At 36.7% G+C, this 23,888-nt stretch overlaps 2 protein-coding genes and 1 long non-coding RNA gene across 11 annotated transcripts in view; 1 reads left to right on the top strand and 2 right to left on the bottom strand.

Moving 5' to 3' along the window:
* Positions 1 to 23,888, bottom strand: part of Pmm2 (phosphomannomutase) — a 70,700-nt gene that overhangs the window by 27,477 nt on the left and 19,335 nt on the right. The gene's annotated exons all lie outside the window — the stretch shown is intronic.
* Positions 1 to 23,888, bottom strand: part of wun (wunen) — a 63,655-nt gene that overhangs the window by 22,950 nt on the left and 16,817 nt on the right. For all 8 annotated transcript variants that reach the window (XR_011176238.1, XR_011176235.1, XR_011176237.1 and 5 more), the window contains exons 2-4: positions 22,451 to 22,602; positions 10,293 to 10,397; positions 9,272 to 9,471 (exon numbers count right to left, since the gene is read on the bottom strand). Coding sequence is in view for 4 of the 8 variants with exons in the window: in XM_069132884.1 (XP_068988985.1) it covers positions 9,272 to 9,471; positions 10,293 to 10,397; positions 22,451 to 22,602 (457 nt within the window). In the remaining 4 variants the exon portion in view is untranslated. The remainder of the gene's footprint in view (positions 1 to 9,271; positions 9,472 to 10,292; positions 10,398 to 22,450; positions 22,603 to 23,888) is intronic.
* Positions 11,487 to 17,344, top strand: LOC138190243 (uncharacterized). Of its 2 annotated transcripts, none has more exons than XR_011176243.1 (3): positions 11,487 to 12,156; positions 15,815 to 15,925; positions 16,946 to 17,344. It is a non-coding gene; the product is annotated as an uncharacterized LOC138190243 (long non-coding RNA). The 2 variants fall into 2 exon arrangements; XR_011176242.1 differs by lacking the exon at positions 11,487 to 12,156 and adding an exon at positions 13,021 to 14,184.

Genomic DNA, 23,888 nt, shown 5'->3' on the forward strand with positions numbered 1-23,888 from the left:
ATACTCGTACGATTTCAACTTCAACGTAATAAACGAGAACTGCAAAGAATAACAAATTCAATCTTTTGCCGCTGTCACTCTCGTATTGACAGGAATGGTAATCATTTTGAAATGGAGTTGTAGCTGGATCTATAGAAGTATCGAACATAATGCTTCGTGACTACTACTGTATGTAAATATGCCTGATCTATTCTTATCTTGTGCCGTAGCACGTTCGTTACCGCTCATTTCGTATACCGCTTTTCCTTCTTTTTTTTTTTATTATATCTCCTTAACAATGCTAGCAATGACATTTATTTATACATTTTGTATCTTGACTCGTCGTCTTGTCTTGTCCTGTAGAATATAGCGACAACGTTTGATCGGAAAAAATTGGGACATTCTGTATAAAACTATCGAAACAATACACGTTTCCGCTATTGAACAATTGAACGTGTCATTGTTTGTTGTAATATCATTGTTTGAACTTGTATATTTCATGGATCGTTGCGCGCCAAGCTAAATGTAGATTTTGGGAAAAACCACGTAATTTACGAAAGGAGCGTAATATAACGTAAAGATACAACGCGCTGTAATGTAATGTAATACAGGGTGGTTGGTAACTGGTGGAACAAGCGGAAAGGGGGTGATTCTAGGCGAAAAAAGAAGTCGAAAATATAGAATAAAAATTTTTCCTTCGAGGCTTTGTTTTCGAGAAAATCGACTTTGAATTTTCGCTCGGTACGCGTGCACTTTATCGCGTCTCGTTATAACGGATCTCACTGTAGATCGTTGTCTCTATATTTTCGACTTCTTTTTTCGCGTAGAATCACCCCCTTTCCGCTTGTACCGCCAGTTACCAACCACCCTGTATATTATATTATACAGAAGAAAGAAGTCGAAACTATAGAATAAAAATTTTTTTAATTCTTTTTTTTTAATTTTTCCATCGAGACGACGATCTACGGTGAGATCCGTTATAACGTACTGCACGCGTACCGAGCGAAAATTCAAAGTCGATTTTCTCGAAAACAAAGCCTCAAACGAAAAATTTTTGTTCTATATTTTCGACTTCTTTTTTCGCGTAGAATTACCCCCTTTCGGCTTGCACCACCAGTTACCAGCCACCCTGTGTAATGCGAGGACTAATGACACTGTTGAATAATTTTAATTTAGAAAATAAATTTAATAATTGATAAAAAGATAATTTTTCTCAGCTACTAGAGAAAAGACTCGCTGCCAAGATCACGTTATACGAGTCCTTATTTTTGAGCTACTTGATGCCTAACTTTTGAACGAAAGTGTATAGCAAAGCGGCTACCGGTAAAGAAAGGTCCGTTCTTTCTCCTGTGCGCGCGATAACGAGCTCTTACAATTTCCTCGAGGTACAAGAACATGAAAGAAGAAAGGAGGAAGAGAGTATAATTTCTGATTGTGGGCTTCATAATGGGCCTCTGGAATAATCTCCTCCTCCGTTGCTTGGTTCGTTTAGTTACGCCTTGCAGTTCGATCCTTTTCGGTCGAACGGGGTTACCCGGAACCGGAAATTACGCTATTCAGCCTCTATTATCTCCGTCATTTAGTTTTTCTAACGTGTCGACAATCACCGTTTTATATCGAAGAACGCGTATAGTTCACTTTAATTACTGCGAATCGTGTCGTTATACTAAGTTACTGGATTTCTGACGATGGGATATTTCTGATTGCGATATCATATTGATTAAATATCGCTCGTATCGAATAAAAGTATTAATAAATATCGATAAGCTGATAATAAATTAATAAACCTCCTCGCTTAATTTATTTGCACGTTAAGTTTTAATGGGAAAAACGATATTTATTCTCTGTTACGGTCTCTATAATTCTATAGTATGGACATGCCTGTATGCTTGGACATATATGTATATATATATATATGTTTATGCTGCATACTTATCATTGACATTTTGATATTATGCATCGACTTTCACGCATAATTATATATGGCAAATTATTGTATAAAGTGGTTGTGTATCAACTTTCACGCGTAATCGTATAACGTTGCGCGTTATTTGTGAATGCGTTAAAAATACTGCCAGTTCCGGTAAAAATGCTAATGAAAATTACGTGTCATTATCCTGTTTTATGTGTCCGGTTTAATTCCAGTAACATAAACAGATCATGATATTAATATTCATGCCACCTTGCCTTTTTATGGAGCTGCGAGGCGTTATAAAAGTTTGTAATTATAAGTGCAGGCTTGATACAATTTATTAAATCCTGTTAAATATTCAAAAGAAAAGGAAAGAAAGTGGCGAAATGCGTGATTCAAATGTTTATTAAGAACATTAAAGCGGAACACCTTGGCCGAGCATAAACGCGAAAGCTTTATCAAAAGCTCAAACTAATCGCAACTGTCTCTTGCGTTATAAGTCGAACATTTTTGCGCTCGAATGTTTCTTTCCCCATTTTTCCTTGAAAATTAGCGCAACGATTTTCTCTAATCGAATAACTCATTCGAAGTTAATTACAAGATGATTATTCTTGCGACAAGTTGTTTCTTCCCTGTCAAACAATTTATTCGAATACAATGAAACACGATTAAAATTCTTTTCATTTTCCCGTTTCATTAAAAAGGATTACAATACGAAATCATTGAAACGTAAATTGTGAAATCAATGTCAATATCATTCGAATTATTTTTATTAAAATACTCGATAAGGGTAAAAGGGTCCAATTCTGACAGTCTACGATATAATGTAACAATCATAGTCAGAAACAAGGCGTCATTTTATTCAATTATTCTAATAAATGAAATAACGATGAAATATACCGAAAAGCGATATTCAGAAAGGGGACCCGTAATTACACGTTGAAAACCGGAAGCTTCCAGCTGAACGCATACTCCCTTCCTATTCTTTAAATCGGCAAGCAAAGAATTGCACGCTTCCAGAAAATTATACGCTACCTACAAGCTTCTACAATCGAAGAATTATACTCCAAAATTATAGAGTGCGTCGACTGTATAGCGACCTCCGCCTAACCGGAGATAAATCACTCTTGTTAAAAGCTGGACGTGTTTTGACAAATGGAACGATTTCGGCAGAATCGATTTTAGACCTACAGCGAAAGAACAGAAGAAGAATTGTCAATTTATATCGGCTGTTTTGGAACTACAAGTCGTTGAAGTGTAATAGAAGTAGCGATGGGTGTAAGCATCTCAAAAAGTATGTAGGATCGAACATTGACCGATTAAATTTGAATCATGTACATTAGAGATATTTAAAAAATTATAAAACAATTTTTACAGCATACACAGTTTTACAATTATAAAACGATGATTCAAAGCTTTAGCTTGAACGCGATTATTTCTTACGGAATTTTTGAATATTTAGCTTTTAGAATTTCCGAATAGTCGAGTCTTTGAATTTTTTAGTAAAACAATAGAAAACGTGGATTTATCTAATATGAAAATAACAAAAAATATCAGAGGAGGAACATTACCTAGAAGATATTTTACTATTTATGATGTGACATCCTGCTTGAAATTACAAAAAAAAAAAAAAAAAAAACACGGAAGAAAAATTGGATATGTCGTTTGTGTAATAAATTGCAAAATATTTCTCGGAACGTAAGGAAACATCAAAATGCTTTATTATCTCGACGCGTTGAATTTTTATTAATTCTTTCGTTAATAACACAATTCGCATGCAAACAACGTTGGCTCGTGCAATTAATATGCATGCGCTTGTCTATATGTGAAGACGGTAGTACCACGATCAATTACAGCCTAGCAAAAGACGTCAATGTCAATCAGCTATAATACTCGTGGCAAAAGTGTACGTTTGCGTCAGGGACTACTAGCTTTAGCCCTTTCATCGCTACAAAACCGTATGTGAATTAGAAATATGTTCGCTTTGATTCAACGACCTAAATACATACATTATTGCACTAAAAACAACTTACATACAACTATTGCCAACTACAATTCGCGCAATTCATGTTACTTCGTACGAAGAAACGTATGCCATCCATGCCAAAATGTATTGATGAATTACGAGAAAATGGGAATAAGGAAAGTATTGTTCGAAAATAGAATCAAATGTCAGTAGCTGAAATTTACAGTTAACACCAGTCATTTTCACTGGTTGTGATAGAAATAGCATCGTGTTAACTATCGGCAGTTCTAGTGTTTATACAAAAACAATGGATAGTTCTAATTCTAGAAAACAATGTACAATATGTTATTGATGTATGATTTACTACACTATATATTGTATATATTTAAATAATAAAATAAAAATAGTAAGATGAAATTTTAGATAATATACTAATGTATACCATACAAAGATTTGTACTTTTACAGTTACATGAATAAATTACATAAATAATACATAAAACATTGCATATATATTACGTATATTAAGTGTACAAGCGAATAACGAATATTTTTTCAATACAAGCGAATAACGAATATTTTTTCAGTACAAGTTATTATTTAAAAGTGTTTCACATAACAAATTCCACCACGGTAAAATGTTGTGCTTTTTAGCTTTTGCTTGCGATAGCCAGGGCACTGACAAAGGAGAACGTACTGTGAAATTGCTACGTGACAACGTTAGACCACACACTGATTCTACGACGGAAGACATCACGAGGAGTCTCGTTTGAGACGTCTTGCAGCTGTCAGTTTATTCACTGGACATTACGCTTCCCGATTACTACGTACTTGTTCCGATCGATTCAACGCACCTTATCCGATACATCTTTTCAATTATAGATACAGAAATCACTTGACGATTGAATCTTGTCCAAAGACACAGCATCTTTTCACGGTGAAATCCGTCACTTGCCTGAAACATGGCTTAAAGTTGTAGAAAGCAACGACGAATACTTTAACCTTCTACCAGCGATATGGGTCGCTGAGTTGCAGGTGAAATTTTCATTGTCTAATTTCTCCGAAACGAAGGTGCTGGACTTTGTGATTTCCACACCTGAAACAGCTTACACCTGCCAGGCTTTCACCGCCCAAAATATTATTTACTTCGTTGAATCCAATTGAGAATTTTAATTCTGAAATTTCCAAGGTAAAGTGAGCATTGTGCGCTATTCAACGACTCGTATTGTCAGTCTTTTGGTAGGTGAATTTGTTTATATATTTTATTTCTATTCATTTTATGTATCTTCTAGCTTCTTTGCAATTGTAATAAATTATTGTTTGCAATTTTTCAATTGATCTTTATAAATCGTTATTAATTTTATTTCTCAAGACAATGTTGATAATTGCATGAATAAATGATCTACCCATAAATCCAGGAAACTCAGGTCTCAGAATAATTGTACTTTCCAAAGGATTTGCAAATTTCTTCATACTTTTTCGAAAGATCGTAGACGTATAAAACCCTAGAATAATTTCTTTAGATATTCGTTTATCACGAAACCTCTTACCTCCAAGCGAATTCCTATTTTTTCATAACTTTCCGTTAGATCTTCGCTTTTATCGCAAAAAGTTTTAAACAATTGGCTGGAGCACCGCTTGCATAGTAAATTAGCAACTATAATACGTACCTCGGAACTTGTTCAGATTTCTCTAAAGCTCAAAATAAAAAATTGTCGCTATATCTTCGTTCTTTCTTTTTTTTTTTTTTTTACAAACTTCACTGAGAAATTATTCACTTGTACACCTAACAAATACGACACTACTCAAGAAACGACGTAATCGAACTTTCGCGGATCTCTGGAAAGGAAAAGGTTGGAAGTTACTCGACTGAAATAAATCTTTGGAAAGAAATCGTCGACCTAACAATGGATAGAGAGTCAGGGGGTGAAAAATGCGAATAAAAACGCTTAATGGGAAATGTAGCATTGTTGTGAACGTGACAATGACTAAGGTGCGTTCAGGGTAATTGTTGCGTGTAACAGTGTTTCCGTTGCGGGTCGAATAGGGCCCGGTGGGTCATGATTCTGATCGAATCCCGTGCATGCGAATCGCCAGCGGGTACAAGGCCCCTGCTCATTGTCATTTGCCGCCACCAGAGTGGTCCTTTTTGCTCGTATCCGTTGAAACCGGCCTTCGAGCCACTGGCTCCGGCAAAAAGCCCGACGAAATTCCGTTGCGATTGAACCATACGCGCATACAAACTCACAGACAGGCACGCACAGGCAAATAATAATGTCTAGCCGATCGAATACGTTCTGGCCAGGGATCAAAGTGATTATCGAAGCAACGAGCCAGCAAAGAGAAGAGCAAATAGCAGGCAATGACTTCGCGATCCAACGAATCGCAACCAGACCTCGACGAAATAAGGTGCACACGGTTATTGGTCGGAAGTAGACTATTTATGGCAATTCATAGCTCTATGAATAGAAATATCGCAGAGTAAGATATTTATGCAAATTCATATTTCTATGTCGATATAAAGATGGAAAATACTTTTAGTTGTTACATATCTGAAGGAGTACCATTCTTTCGCTATTTTATACGTTTTCGTATTATGCGTTCTGTTTCGCAGCTTGCCCGTGAATCTCCTAGAGAAGTCGACAGCCTAGTGAGAAGTACATATTAGAATAACCGTACCTCTGGTTTATGGGGAATTTAAAGGTTTAAGAATGCGCAGAACGTATATAACACGGAAGAATCTGTGAAACATTTGTAGAACGTGGTAGATGAGGTAAGTTTCCTCTTAGATTCTATTTTTCTTGGTGTTATTGACTGGAAAATGAGCCAAAGCAAGGCGAGGAATATCATCAAGCTGATAAAAGGAATAATATAAATTGCAAGCCTGAGAATAAAATAATACGCGAACGATAAGCTTTGATCGTAAACTAAGCAGAAATTGATAGAATTCGAGGAGAGACCGTGACGAAATATGGAAAGAAAATTTGGCAAAAAATATGAACGAAAGTCTTCGAACAAATATTCAAAATGAAAATGAAAAATTAAGTTGTCGAGTTGATCCTAAAGATCAGTATGATCGATATGTTTATTAGATCAGGATCTTCGCTGATGGAATATTTATAATTTACATGGATAATTTCGATATAAGGTATCACCTTCTGAAATTATCCTCGAAGCGAAGTGAAAACGCGATAACTAAAAAGAGAAAAAAGCAGGTCGACTCTGACTGGTCGGTTCTCGTTTCTTCATATACATTCCATGGTCATTAAGTGTGTAAAAAATAATGAAAGCGATCGTTCCTTTCCATCAACTTTAATTCAACGTAGGCTGTTCCGCAACTGCGCCCGCAATTGTTACCGTCACGCGATTCGATGTTTTGCGATCCCAGATACCAAAAGGGTATTGCCCTGAAGATTCTCAATTCGAGATGTTCAATCGCGAATTAAACGTACCGATGATTCCAGTATATAGCCGTGTAACACGCACCATGCAAATTCGAGACTTCGTATTTGTACGGGTTTTATCGAGCTTCGCCTATAACGTAGTACAATTTAAGATTTAGTGGATTAAAGCTTGCTATCTAGATTTAATTACGTCCACTTTGCACGCGAAAAGATTAAAGTTACACGTTCTGGTTTTATTAAAATTCTTTCCGCACGATGGAATTTAATTATTAGATTATTATCATCTGAATTATATTAGATCCATTTTGTATGCAAAGAGACTAAAGTTGCGATCTCTAATTTTATTGAAATTCTCTCGGAACAATGGAATTTATTTATTAGATTATTATCATATACAGTGGATATATAAAATATCATTCGCTGTCTTGATATTTAATTTTATTGAAATTCTCTCGAAACAATGGAATTTATTTATTAGATTATTATCATATACAGTGGATATATAAAATATCATTCGCTGTCCTGGTTAAACCTTTTGAAACGATGAAACTTCGCTACCAATTTATCTGAATTTCTCAATCGTATATAATTTACGCGTAATGGTAGCTAGTAGTTCCCGTTTCCTCGAACGATAGCAATCGTTAGTTTCAGCTGATATTCCACTTCTGAAAATTATCCTTGCACAACAGACATCAAATTCCTTGATCGTGACGTATTTAGTTAATTCCTATAGCAAGCGCTACATATTTTCGTACTGACGGCACTGCCATGCTACGTCGAATGGTCACACTTCAATTTCCGCTACTCGAATTCAGTTAAATGTACAAAGTCTCAGCGGGGGATCGGTGAATAATTCTCGAGTCTATGGTGTTTAATGAATTCACACTTTTGAACGCGAACTCGGTCGATGGTAAATCGCAAATCGATTCTTTAAGACTAAATTGCGCTATTAATTATAATAATAATAATAATTATAATTATAATAATTATAATTATAATAATGTAAATACGATAGTTTTATATTTTGTATTTCAACAAATACAATTACTTTGATAAATTGAAATGACGAAATTTTTCTCGTGTCTTCCAGCTAGAGATTTTTCTTCCATTCTTTTCTTTCGTCCTTTTTGGCCATCAATATTCATCGCCATAATTAATAATCGTCCTTCGATGTTAGCAAATAGAAAAGAGGATATATCGACTGTCAAAGACGTTATGAATTTTCCAGACGGAGCAATATTCATTGTCACATCCGCGTAAGTAAATCACGTTTGAAAAATAAAAGCAAAGTACCGTAAAGAGCGCAATTGAAGAGATGTTTCAGCGAAGAAGTGAAAGATTTTTATGGAAGAGAAATTGATAAATTACCAGAAAGGTGGGGCATGGTCGTACATAATGACGGTCATTATACAGCAATTTAACGAGAAAGGTAAACGCATTGCAACATACACGATCGTTCAAGAGTATCGGAGTGCATACTTATTTGTTTCTTTTTCTTCTTGCAGGACTTCTTTATGAAATTATAGATCAAGAGACCTTAATGATTTTATTATTAATATTATTATTGCTTTCGTAGAATATTATTAAGTTAGAAAAGATAATATTTGATAAATTAACGATCAGACGTCAGATCAATATTTATTTCAAAAGTTGTTTTTCATTTATTTTTCATCTTCTAATCTCAAGTTGTTCTTTTCATTGGAAAAGTCAAAGAAAAATTCAGAGATCAATTTCGATCGGAGATCTAATTGAATTCGAACGAGATTAAAATAGAATCTAATTGAATTGAAATAAGATCTAAGCGAAGAAAAAGAAAATTCAAACGACGCACACTTTTCTGAATGTCATTTGAATTTCATTAAGATTACTCGTACTCGAGCAAGCTAATTAACTTGTCCGATTGAAGTCGAACGAGTATTACACGAAGTTTATCGGTGGCTTTAAATGGTAGTTTCCGCACTGTCGAATAAAAGGGTCGCTGGATTTCTCGCGTAAAGAGAGAAGTATTTACCTGATCTCCTTTAGAAGCCTGGTCGAGATGTTCTCGGTGCAGACGTAGTTCTCGATATACCTGTGCTGATTTTCAGGCAGGCTACAATTAATGCTAGGCACACAAAGAGTCATGAAATGAGGTCTCAGTCGGCCGATCGTGTATTTGGCGATGTCGGTGATTAAAACAGTTGTTGCCGCTCCAAAACCGAATATGCCAATCTGAAATATCAAAAACATTACGAGTGAGAATCTAGTACGAATTATGAGAATTGTACAAAATTATAAGAATTGTGAAAATTGTAAAAATGTATTCTAAAAAGTGCGTGAATTGCAATAATACGATTATAAACAACGTTACAAAGATTTTTATTTACAGATAGCACGCGTGAAGGAACTAAGAAAGAATTCTCTATTATAAAACAAACGCATTTTAATTTTTAATAACGTCGAAGTAAATTGAGACATTTGAGTGCTCTTTAAGATTCGTTTCACAGAAATACAATTCGTTTTCATTTTTCAAATATATAATAGTTACTGTTATTGTTACTGAATCTAATAATCACTGTTATTCTTGAATTTTGGAATTTTAAAGACATCTGAATAAACACCTTATTGTATAAGTTTGGTCTTTAAAATAGAACTGAATGCGTTCGCAGATTTCCTTCTTTCTAATATATTTGCAACAAATAACGAAGAATCTTCCAAATATTGACAGAAAAGCGTGCGTTTCAGAACTGTTCTCACGAAGGTATACATGGGAAAGAAAGGTGTTAATAGCGTGGGAAGAAAGGTTCTTCTTAAGATGGTCACGAGCTTTCCTTGGTTCCACGATGTGATTTTAGGATCCTATCTGTTTTCTATTTCATTTCTATTTCATAGTTTGAATATCTATGGAAGAAAAAAGACTTAGTACATTGTACACTATTGAATATCTATGGAAGAAAAAAGACTTAGTACATTGTACACTATTGAATATCTATGGAACAAAAAGGAGTTGATACGTTTTATATCATAGTAGAAAAATATCTTGAGAGGTGTACCTTTTCATATGCACCCCATAACCATGGTGGTATGTTGTAGCCAAATAATATCTTCGTCGAATCTGCGTCACAATACCTCGCGTAAAGATACTCTCCGATTATCATCTGCAACAAAATTTTTCTTTATAACAAAATATCATACTTTATGGTTAAATGATGACCAAGACACATTTTTTTTTTCTTTGACACATTTACTACGTATGTCTCGTATAATCTGCGTTGGTACATACTTTCACGATATCTACGACGATACGAAGTTTTAAATGGGAGATATAGATTAGAAATGACGATGGTCATTTGTACAAGGTATTTCAGTTTCTTCCGGTCAAACTGTGGCAGGATATTTTATGGACATAAATGAAAGGAAAATATCCCGCTGCTTTAAAATATTCACCATACCGATAGGAGATTGTCAGTGGCAAAAAACTAAATTTACTATCCAACCAAGTTTATTTCGATTTCGCTTCGTCTTCACGAAGAAGAACCTCGCAAGTAGGTTCAACCATTCATCAACTAAATTTAAAACGCAAATAAACTAAAAAAACTAAACGATACTTTTACTCTGAGAACGCATAATATTTCCAAATATAATAAAACCTCGAGGTGACGAATCACAATGTCACGAAAACATCGGTAAATGGTAAGAAATATTAAACAGAAATCACACAAGTTACAAGACGTTTCATTAAATCGTTATAACGTGATTCGCTGTAGAAACTCGATCCATCTATATCAATAACATTCTACGCGATCTTTCCCTTCCATTACCATCGAGCATCACTTAAACTACAAATCAGTCGCTTTCTCTCTCCCTCTCAACCGCAAGAGAATGATTAGCAAAATCAGCGAAAGCTTCTGAAACCTGGCGTTTCATCGAATGACGAGCATAAAACACGCCTGTCTACCTTAGCTATCGACCACATGGAAACGAAGATTCACCTTGCCATACCATAAATAAATGAATTGTTGGAAGATAGGAAAAATCGAGCGAGTCCCTTTTTCTCCCTGTCCTGTCTCGCTCTTAGAAGAAAAGGATGTCGGAACAGGTAAAAACGAGGGAACCTGCCGTTGTATTTCATTCATTCGTGTCGTCATTCGGTCTTGTATCACCTGGCGACCTTTATCTGGAATCTGGCCGGTTAACCCACTTTTTGTTGGGGCCGTAACAGATCGCTGCAAGTCAGAGGAGAGATTACCAGCTTGGAAATGCTTTCAAGAATTTCGAAGTCGTCGCCTTTTCCCCACGGGTTCTTAATCGTGGATTATGCCCTCGGGACCCTCGTGCGGCTATTGATTAATCTTCGAGGGAAGAAGGAGAAGAGAACTGGTTAGGAAAACTACAGGCGAAGAAGACGGACGATAAGTCACGTCATATAGAATTCTTTTCTTTCTTTCTAACCTTATGTCATTTGATCTCCCAAGGAGACGAGCCTGCCAAAGATTTATGAAATTTTATGAAACGAGCAAGAACATATTTGCATTCAACGTTTAATATTATACTTAACGTCATATTCAGATTCTTCCGTACAATGGTAACGCGATATTAAAATCAGAAGATCAACAAAAGTATACTCATCGTGTTTCCCTCTTATGATCTTCGTATCGTCCCTACGAAACTTCATCAGACTTGAGCCTTTCGACTTGACACGAGTTTATCGAGTGAGAGTATTTACCGTTCGTTTATCGAGTAATAATTATCGTTCGTCTATCGAGCATATTAATTAATTACCGTTTGTCAACCGAATAATTACCATTGTCTATCGAAGAGTTAGTTATCGTTTTGTCAACCGAAGAATCATCATCTTGTCAACCGAAGAATTTTATATCCGTCAGTCTATCAGTCAATTGTCAATATCGAAATCAAGTAAGATTTGAATAAATCATTACATATCGTTAATTTACTTCTGAACAACTTTAATCCTCTCCCGTGCCGGTATTCCCGCACACAGCAGGTTAGCCGAAAGTGCAGCTTATTGCCAGTTGCACTAAACGTCAGTTAACGCTACCTTCTCGACGGCAACTAAATAGAACGTAACAATATATATGTCGGAGACATAGGGATTACGGGCCTTTCTTTTGGAATTTTGGGAAGGTTCCCAATACTTTGGTCTAAACTGTTTGTTATAACTGTTCATTATAGCATTATAACAGTGGGCTTGGGGTCGAGGTGACACAACTGGTCACCGAACGTAGCCACGGTCACGGGATGAACGTTTTACTTAACAGTAGAAGTACCAATATCGAGGGACCCACGTTGTATTAACAAACAAGCCCCGAGGCGGGAGCGATGACAGCTCTGCGCGAGTCTGCCTAGAAACGGCGCCTGGAATTTTGTCGATAACCCCGATCAATATGCAATTGACAAGTGCGATCGTGTCAGTCTTCTATTCTTACGATCACCTTGGAGAGTTTACTCACAACGTCAGTCTGTCAGTCTGAAAGATACCGTACGTCACTGCTAACGTCATTTGAGTATCAAGACATACCCAATTGTACAAAGAGTTATTCCGCTGACCGTGGGTTCGTTAAAACCCAAGAACATTGTCTTTACTTTAAGAGTGTCATATAATCACGTTTAATTGTTAAATCCTGTAAAAACCAGCACTTGTACATATCGCTGTAAATATAAGCCTCTTTGAACAACTACAATGGCTTGTCCTACTGAAGATACGCAACGCGCCCCAAGAACCAGCGCCAACCCGACAAACCCGACAAACCCGACATATATAAATAAAATTTTTGGTTTCGACTTAACACAAGTTCCCTTCGTTTTTAACGATTTTATATTAAAATATTCCGCATGTGTGCGAACGCCTTAACAGCTAAGTCCTGGAACAGCGAAACGAAACGATACCAAGAAGATATAATACACTGATCCATATAGTAAATTAAGACGCAGCTTTAGAGAATAAATAAACAAATAAACAGTGTTACAGTATTAAAATTTCTAACCGTACTGTGATATTAAAATGTACACCTATGGCGTTCTTCTTCATGTGAAATCAGATTAATGGCTAGCGATGTCCCTAGCTTAGAGGATCGCAGAATCTCTCGACTCCTGAGTTTTTAATTGCCTTAACGTTTCACTTTCCCTTGTCATCGTTTGATTGATACGTCGGCTATTGTAAGACGAGAAGTATGCCCATGTTAAGAGTTTGATGCGAGGGAAATCGAGCGGTTCTGAAAGGATTGATTGATTCGTGGATGATTATGTATTTAGTCGCATAGTATATGGTTCCGCTGACGATACATAGTGAATGAAGTGCTGCTGATTGTATGAAGCCGTTTATTCGCCGTTTGTAACGTGGTTAATGGATATCACGGCCGGCATTGTGCGTGGGCCGCAGTAAATTACGGTTTCTAGGATTTCAATTGAATAGTGCATTCCTATATAATCTTACTTCGTCATGTCACGATAATGAGCAGTGAAAGGATCGGCAAGATGATGGATTGAAAGAATAGAAGGGAGAAAATAATGGAAAATATCAATTATTCGCCAATTGAATATATGTAGTCGACGAAAGATATGAATCGGGAGAGACTCGTATTATTGTGCCTTGGAATACCAACGTTGTTTTGGTGTGCTAGCTTCAAAAATAAACGAACTCCGGACAAAACATTATTTGTAATCGTCAACCGAACTTACATTTCAACTTTTTGTCATAACACCTGTCGATGTAAATAGACGAACGTGCTCTCTAGGACGGTCGTATAGTCGAATAGTTCGTCGAATAGCGTAGAGTTGGACAGTAGCATTGGGCGAACGACGATTACAACTGGTATACGCTATCTCTGTACTTGTACACACATCGATTTTAATATACACGAACTGTTACAATTTTATCACTCGTCTCTTTATTAAACAAACCAACGCGTTTAAATACCAGCTCAGGTATATTAAAATAGTGGAATTTTATGCGATATAAATTTAAAAAAGAAGAGGATCAAGTTTTGATCCAGATATAATCAGATTCGTCTCCCACGATACTTTTCAGGGTAATACCATATTTCTTTTACGTGTAATTTGAATGAAATCCGTCAATTATATCTTTACGTCATTGTCCAATATAAATGTACTATTTCATTCGGACATACTCCAGCGAAAAATAATGTTAAATGTAATCGACGCTATGAAGAATACAAAAAATTATTTTTATAGAATTACTTTGATGTCCACGATTTTGATGTAACACAGATGTTCCAGTTAATTAACTTCGATTCTCGTTACGATCGTACGTTAATTAATGCAACTCTTTTTAATGTCAATTCCCTTTTTCAACGTTATACCTATCGTATTCTTTTACCAACCAACGAGTGAATTAAAATATCAGTTTCGTCGTAAAAGCAATCGACCCATCCGCCTGTCTACCTTTCTTTGAGCTTGAGAAATAAGGGGATCAAAGCTCTGTTCCTACGAGCCTTCAGGGGTGTTACGGCGAACCCTTCTCAGATTCCTGACGAGCCAGAAACAGGTAGAAAATTCATGGCTGGATGAAACGGTTTCACGCGGACCAAGACGCAAACAAACGACTTCGGATGGAATTCTCGTGAACAGCTCGGCTTAGAAGGGGGATCCGTTGCTAACAAGGGCCTGCTTATTATTTCAAGTGCCACTATACACGTTCGCGGACAGATCGAATGGCAATTTAATCGGCGAACAAGAAAGGATTGTGTGCTTGATCGCGAAGACAATCGTGAGAAATGTTTTCCTTTCCACTGTCATTTATGATTCTCTTCTTGCTTATCGATTATTTTTTTTTAAATAATACGCACTTCCCTTTCTTATTTTCTTCATCGCAAAAATGCCAGGGAACGTAGCTGTGTATTTTCTATAAAAAGGAATTCTACGAATAAAACGGATAATAATGCAGGAAATTTCGAGGTAGCAAAAGTTTCAGAATTGCGATACGACGTAACAGGAAATTAATTTATGATAAAAAGATTTTGTATATCGTAGACTGTGCTTGAGCGCTATGCGAGTACACAATTCTCCGGATGAGCCAACGCATCGGGCAATTTTGTACCGTGAGTCGTTCAAATCGCCTAATATCCGCTATCCTACCAACGATAAAGAAGCATAGTATATTTAAAGAAACAGAAATAACAGTGAATTGTTTAAAAATTCTCCCTCCTTTATCCGCTAATAAAAAGTACGGTATATTCAAAGAAATAAAAGTCAGTGTGGCATCTCTAAAAATTCTGCATTTCCATTTTTACCCAGAGATACACAGCGGTATAATATATTTGAAGAAATAAAAATAATCTTGAAACCTCTAAAAAAAAAATTACTCGCATGACTTCTCTGATACGTAACAACCTTGGTAAATAAAATCGTTTCGCATTTATCTTCCAAATAATGGAGATACAATTAAGGCAATTAGAGTTATTGGGTCCATCCTATACGCGCTTAAGCCCATAATGACAATGTATCCAGTCATTCATCATTAATCAATACATACATATAACCTGTCATTCGCCGACAGTTTGACATGTATATACCACCACTGAGATATTTCTTTCAGCTTATCTACGATCGCGTTTGACCAACGAGACGAAACGAAAATGAACGAGCACGAGATTAACGAGTAGCCATATGATAAGGGAAAAGGAAGCAACGTAACCGAGGAATTCAGGTGAACGACGTTATTAACACATTAAAGGACGCTGATACGGTAAATGCATAATCTATGACCAAACCGGAAAGTCACTGATGTAACAGTCGTCTTATTCTTACTATTACGGTCAATTTATTTACGACATTAGAACGGTTCTGACAATTACTAATTGATGGCGATGACTTTCATTTTGTCGTTCGTTCGTTCAATTTAACATATCGTTGAAAATAATCGCTCCAGATGTATTTATACTTTTATAATGTTTCTTTTAATCTGTTCATTGAGAAAGAATCATTGAATCGAAGGAGCAGTTCAGACGATCGATATTGTTCTCAACATTATCGTAAAGGATCTTCTGTACTCTAGACGATCGATATATATCGTCGATACAGTGTTGAGAATCTTAAATATTGACGATAATATCGATCGTTTTCTTTACATAACAATTCCCTGCAATCTTGTTTCAATCAATTTACATTTGCCAAATTTTTTTTCTGATTTTTACAAATAAATCGTATCGCGCGTGGAAAGAAGTGGAGCAACGTGAACGTTTATGGAGTCAAAACGATTGAAAATATACTAGAACGTATCGACTAAGATCTATTCCCTGTGCATTATCCCGCACGTCACTCGAACGTCACTACTCGTTATCCCAACCCTAAAGACCATTTATACATTCAACTAATAGAACAGGCCATGTAGCAAATGGTTAGCATTTAACGGTACCAAGAATAGCTCGGATAGCTGTATGACGTGCAATCCAATTATCCGAAATTTACCGCCGAAAATGTAACTGTCTTGAAGTAGTCCCCTTGATTATCCAATTAACCAGCTTCGAGCGTGTAACAGCGCGAACACGAGAACCGGCGTATAACCGTCCAAAAATACAACCTAGCCGGGCCATGCTTCGTTCCATTACCGATCGTCCTATTTGTTTTTCCCGCCAGTCCCTCGGGGGTGTCTATCACCGAGAAAACGGCGAACGAAAAAGGCTAGGGAGCACGACACCCTTTAATCTTTCTCATTACGTTATTACAGGACCCCTTTGTAGCGTGATTACCACTCGGAAAGGTTGACTGGCAGTCGACGCAACGGAATGGACGCAGGCAACGCGGTTTCAAGAATCTCTGAACGTCCTCGGGCTCCGCTCTTCCATCGACTGTTGACCAAAAACAAGCAAAGAGAAACGAAGAGGCGTCTTACCGCGCGGTTTCAGGAATTTCCAAGCGTTCTGCAGGGGTCCTTCGATTCTGGTGTTTCATCCAGTGTGTTCTCTTAAGGCGTGTTTAAACCGAACGTGCAAGGAACATAGAAATCAGGGACCCATTGGAAAGCCAAGCTAAGCTGTTCTACGCTGTGCAAAGTTTGAAACTGAAGTTCCCTTCGATACGTTGTACATATAGGGAACTGCGAATGAAATATTCGATGACAGAAATGCATGTACTCATAGAAATCTATATATAGAGTGTTTGGTCGCCCCGATTTAGGCTACGATTACAGCGTGGATAGAGTGCTTCCACGAATAGAACATCAGAAGGATCGAATACGTACACCGATAAGAATGTAATATGCATATTTGATTGGCGTGACTTAGGCTACGGTTGCAGTGGACGCGTGCTCTGACGAATGAAACGTCTGAAGACTCAGATGCTTACACTCGTAAGAGTCTATATATCTATATATATACGAAGATACGTAATTGGTCCGATGCTTGTTGCTTGCTGTCTTCCTATGGTTACAGTGTATGTGTGTTCCGAATGAAACTTCTGAAGATCGAAATGCAAATAGAATTGATAAGAATCTATATATAATATATATATATATATACATATTTTATTGCTCTAATTTATCCTATGATTACAGTGGATCCATCTTCTAACAAACTGTCATTCTAATAAATGAAACACGATGACCGAACAATTGAAGAACGATATAATCGCTCTCGTACATCTAATCTATATACTTGATTATTCTGACCATATACTTACTTACACTTCTACAGTTACTGTCATAAGAATCTATAGATTTGCAGGCAACAATACGCCAAAACACGTACTCACTGTGACCATGGCTTAAGAAGGTACAAAGAGGGTCGAAGAAGCGTCTTGCCACTTGCCACTTGCCACACAGTTTCAAGAATCTCTAAGCGTCCTTCTGCTCTCGTGTTCCATCGACTGTTCGACTAAAGCGAAGCATAGAGAAGCGAAGAAGAGCAAAGAGGATTGAAGTAACGCGTTGCCCGCGGTGACAGCGTTAATTCGAACATCGTGCGTACGACGAGCCGCAAAGCCAAAGTAAAATAGACCCTGACACGTTTCAGACATAGGCTGCCTCCGGAAATTTGCAGACACGCGCATGCATCCGGAACGATATCGCGAACGACGATCGCGATATCCTTCGCTCGCGTTGGTCGCTTGAGAATACCTTCGAATTCCATGGAAACGTGAATAAGAAGAGCTTTTGTGCAGCGATGGTAGGACGTCGTAACTCGGTATCAAGATATCGACAGGACGGAGTTTGCGAGCGTTGAATAAGATCCAGGAGATATCGAGGGTTGAATAAGTAAAGGATTCGATCTGTCATGCTTTCTTTGTGTGTCTGAGAGACTTGCTCGTTACCGAGGAATGCTATCGTCGGAGTAGACCGCTGAATTTGCTGCTGAATTTTAATATAATTCTTTATAATGCGATACAAGTGAAACTTACATATGTAAACGAGGAAAGCTTTTGCAAATTTAAATTTTTGTCGATATAACTGGAGAACTGGAACCTACATGGACATTTCTCTCATCCGTCAAATGTTGCAAGGAGTAATACGTTTCGAATATTTTATACATTGTTGCGTGTTTAAATTTCTCGTATATTGACAAACGCGGTTTTGACGAAATCTTATCCTCACCAGAAATTGTTATTTTCAAGCTTGGCCTACCCTGCATAACGCAATCGCGACGATCTCATAACGGTATCAAAGAAATTGCAAAATCTTTCGTACGATACACGTAACATGTCCAGAGAAGATATATCTGCGACTGTCCCAATGCTTTCTATTTTTCTAACGATACCCACGAAGATCTACTTCGTTGCATATTCCAAAAATCATACCTAATTCCGCAATTCGACGCTGGCTTTCGAGAAAAAAAGAAAGATCCAAACTACTCGTCGATAATTTTCGGTTCTCGTTTACAGATATCCGTATCACGCATCGCTGAAGATAACTATAATGTTGTAAGACATATCGTGCAAACATCTATAAATACCATGCAACTATCTATGGAATCCGAACGATTTTCCGCCATAATCCTATGTATAGGAGACTACGTGGAGGAAATATGAAAATATTCGACGAAGCAGCGAAGAGAAGGCCCCCGGGGACACACACGCATCTGTTCAGTTTCCTTTAGTGGGTAACGACCCCTTGGTAGCCCGAGCCTGGCCCGAGTGCAGTTTCCAAGGATGCAAATAGAGGATGCAGTCTCTTCTGCCCTCGCTCGGCAAAAATACATCAGTGTGCACGTGCACCACTTCCAGATACCGTAAATCGATTCCCACGACCACCGAAACTTAACGAATGCACTTCTTTCGTCGTTGCATCCCACATGTGCCGACATCCTTATGCGGTCACACCTATATGTATACGTGTCTTCGTCTCAATCTTACACCTATATACGCGTTTTCGCTCGGTTCTTTCTACCTTCCTCCTCTAGTCATTCCTTCTTCTTTTTTTTTTTTTTTTTTTGTTAACTCTTTCTCGCTTTCCATGTATGCTTCTTTCGTGGACTGATGGCTCGTCGACAGGAGCTTGAGAAGCACGTCGAAAATATCTAGCGATATATTAGATCTACGCGGAGGATCGTATCTGGCAAGGGCGAGAGCAAGAAACAGATAAAGAACAGCTGTGGCGGCGGTGTCGTCAGGAAATTAGATAAAAAGATAGGAAGCTTTTTTTTTTTTATTTCCTCGCGAGGCTACCACTTGCCGACATCTCAACTACTTCGAGGAGCGTCACAAATCTGTGTACATCTGGAAGACGACAGGGTCTTTTTCGACATGGAGTACATTTCAGTCTTTAACCATTTCACGCTCGATATTTCACATACGCAACATTCTGCTTTCATATTGTACATTCTCCGTGAATATCTACGCGAATTTATATCTATATCGATATAACTGGAGGAAATTAATTTCGTTCGTTTCACGCATCGTAATCGATATACATCGAACCTTTTATATCTCTTTCGCATGCTTGCTATTATTGTTGCTGTACTATATTTTATCTAGTTGACAACTAAGTGACTGCGGATTTTGTTATTAGATGATATTGTAAAATCCACAATCACTTAGTTGCCTACCAATGCTATACAGTACATTTGCACGCCTTCGAGTTTCTCATAATATTCAGAGTCCATTTATTAGTTTTAATTAACTAAACGATAGGTATATTTGTTCCTGGTGAAACTGGTTTCAAATTTTAGTGTATTATATAAAATCTTGTCTTTTGAATAGAAAAGATAAATAGAAAAAGTACAATACAATTAAAGAGGGGAATTTTTGAAAAAAGATTAGGAAATACGTAACGTGCGAGTTTCATAATCGTACGTACGATTAATTTTGTTTACACGAAAGTTACGCAAACAAACGGAAGAAATATCGAAAAATATTACGATCACGGGAAAAAATAATGACCAAATAACTTATCAACGGATGTCACTATCGTCGCTCATTGATAATCAAAAACAGTGGAACCTTCATTATCAAAGCTCACATAATTCGAATGCTCTTATTATCTAAATATTTTATTATCAAACACTTTTTTTCCCCGACGACCTTCTAATTACTTTTTTTTTTCGACCAAGAAACGATCTATGCTTCGTTAACTAGAGAATAACTTTTTTTTCCGGGAAATTTTTATATAATTTCGTAGATCTGAAATTCTTTTAAAATGAATCGTAGATGGTACGAGCTTTCGATTTATTAAATTTTATTCCTACGATTTCCAGATAGAGATTGTGATAATAAAGCGGAATTATGGTTAAAAATCAGATACCGTTGGCAAATTTTAAAGATAACGTTAAGTGGAACATTAAATATTGACCTTCGTCGATGATTCATTTTGCATGGAACACTGTTGAGTAAAATATCAGAACATTTAGATATCATTGGTAAAAATCGTGCACAGATGAAAAAATGTAAAAACAGAGTCATATTTTATCTCTCAATTTTTTTGCGATAAAACATAACTATATTTGAAGCTTATTTCATTAAAACTCTATTAGTTGTTCCTTAAAAAAAAATTCGCATGCATAAAATTTCCGAATATCTTTGTAAAATGTTGATTACTCGAAAGTTTATTACGTAATGAGTAAATAATTGACTCAACTGGCTTAAATTAATTACGATACACAAGCTGAGTCATTAAAAACTATCACCTGGAACGATTCCTTACCTGTTGATTTTTTCAAAAAAATATTTAATTTATAATAGATGAACATTGTTTTCGTTGAACTTCGTAAATGGCAATTTTCACTACCTAAAGGAAAATAAATAATCTGGAGAATGCAAGTGTGCTATCTTTTTCCTTTTCCAATTATTATTTTAAAAAGTAACTTAGAGTCTATTAACCGTTTACTTCAATAGTCGTGCCTCTTTATTCACTCGAATAATATGTATATTCTATTACATTCCCCCTACAATGAGTTCTTCTGTCGTCGATAAGATAAAAAACACAATACTGGGCAAATGAATTAATAAATGGATATTACGAAGAGGCCTTGAAAGGGGAAAGATCATCGGCATTCCATAAACAAATATCAAAATCCAATTAACTGGCATGTAAAAAAACTTTAAGTTTGGCAAACAAGAAAATATAAAATATTTGTTCCGTCTTAACCGCAAAACAACGTTGCAAAAATAAATCCAAAAAGTGTATCCACTAATCTTAAAATTAATCTGTCAAATATTTACTTCTTTTCTTATTTCTCTTATTTCAATAGCATTGAACTACAATAGCCGCTACAATAATTAAAATGAATTAAATACAGAATACAGAACGATAACTCTGGTAATTTAGAATTAGAATATCACCTTTCCCCATAAAATATCACCACGATATACAATTAGTATATACATATATAATTTGTAAATAAAATAAAATATTTGTCGCGTAAAAATAAAAACACCTGTCTTCCTTATAAAATTCCCCCGTTTACATTCTAATTCTTTCAAACTAAAACGCTAAGGACCGTAACAATGTTAAAATATATCATCAGAAGAATCTTAAAAAATATAAACTGGCTTTTAAAAAGCCTATTCAGTCAACATGGTAGTCAGCCGTTTTCGGCATTGCTGGCGCGTCAACAGTATCATTTTCAAGATTTAAATTCATCCTGTCGGCGTTTCTCACACACTGCGTGACCCCTTGTATGTTTTAAGAAACACCTCGTACAAAATATCCCGACCGCAAGAAAAACGATAGCGACGTCGTCGAGCTATCGTCTGACGCTTCTTTTCGGACCAGGGAAATGAAGAATCGCAGCAGGTGACTCACCGTGCATATAGGAAGCAAAAGACCAATGACGTAGAGCATCACGCTGGTTACAGTCGACGTGTGGAACGGATGATATAACGACTCGTCATTGCAGAAGAATCCACGCTTGTACGGTTTGCCGAACAGGAAAAACATCAGCACCGCACCGCTCACTGCAAACAGAAAACGGACCATCAGATGTCGATCGCCGCCTGTGCCATTTTCATTCAATTTCTTTGATCGGCGATGACGCCACCTTTGTATCGTGTCATTGCTCGCGAAGGCGAATGACGCTACGTCGCGTTGGCGTCACGCGAATTGTTTTCAAATGACGTCGGAGATATTGGCGAATTTCAAGGAAAAATGTTTCAATCGCAGCTGAAGTTTGCACGTATGACCTCGAACCAGCACGATAAAATTGTACGCGTAGAATGGAACTGAAGAATTTTTCTCGTGATATTGGATTGCCAACTAATCTCATTAGGGGGTATTGACAAAATCAGCAATCACTTAGTTGCCAATCCAATAGAATGAAATTTTCCTGTTCGAAGCTTAGTTCTCGAGAAAGTTTGAAAATTTATCGAGTATACTTGAACATGATTGTACAGCAGAAAATCATTGGTAGGATGTTATTCTACGTGTGAAAATAGGTCGAAAATGTAGAATAAAATTTGTTCATAAGACGCTCGGTTCCTGAGCAAAGCAAACTTGAAAACGTACCATCCGCGTGTATTGGATCGATTATTATCTAAACACGAACAGACTCTACTTTCGTGAAGATGCAACTTTAAATGGAACAATTTTGTTCCAAATTTGTTCACTTATTTTCGTACGTAGAATAGCCTCGTAATTATTTACTCCTGTCTAGTCGATACTTAGCCGAATTCATATATATCCAACGAATACCCAAAATTCTCTCGAAAACTAAATTTGAAAGGAGAACATTTTATTCTATATTTTTCCCTTCGTTTTTTCATAAGAAATCACCTCGTACTCGCTTGTACATGTTACACGACCGCGTCCTGTATATTCTATATATCTATAGCTACATTTTTGCATCTTTCGATTCATCAGAAATGCATAAAAATTTCCTACTTCTTTCAAAGTTAAGATAAATCTAAATCAAACTCGAGACGAACTAAGGACATCATTTTTTCTTTATTTCCCAAATTCTTTTAATATGTGTTTGTGTATATATATATATGTGGTGGCACTCGACAACAAATACCGCCACTCGACACTAACTTCTATTGGACGACGGTAGTGCAGACAGGTGTAATCATTGTAAATATTGTAAATATTGTAAATATTGTAAATAAACCTATTTAACATCCCCCTCCCCCTCCCTATCATCCCGCCTCTCCCCAAAGTTATACAGCATCCAAAAAGTAGACTACCGAAGCGTCCTGTTTTGCGACCAAGTTTTCAGGACAGAAAAATCAACCAAAAACAAAATTAC

The sequence above is a fragment of the Bombus flavifrons genome, chromosome 3, assembly GCF_040668555.2.
Source record: "Bombus flavifrons isolate JBK064 chromosome 3, iyBomFlav1_principal, whole genome shotgun sequence".
Lineage (NCBI taxonomy): Eukaryota > Metazoa > Arthropoda > Insecta > Hymenoptera > Apidae > Bombus > Bombus flavifrons.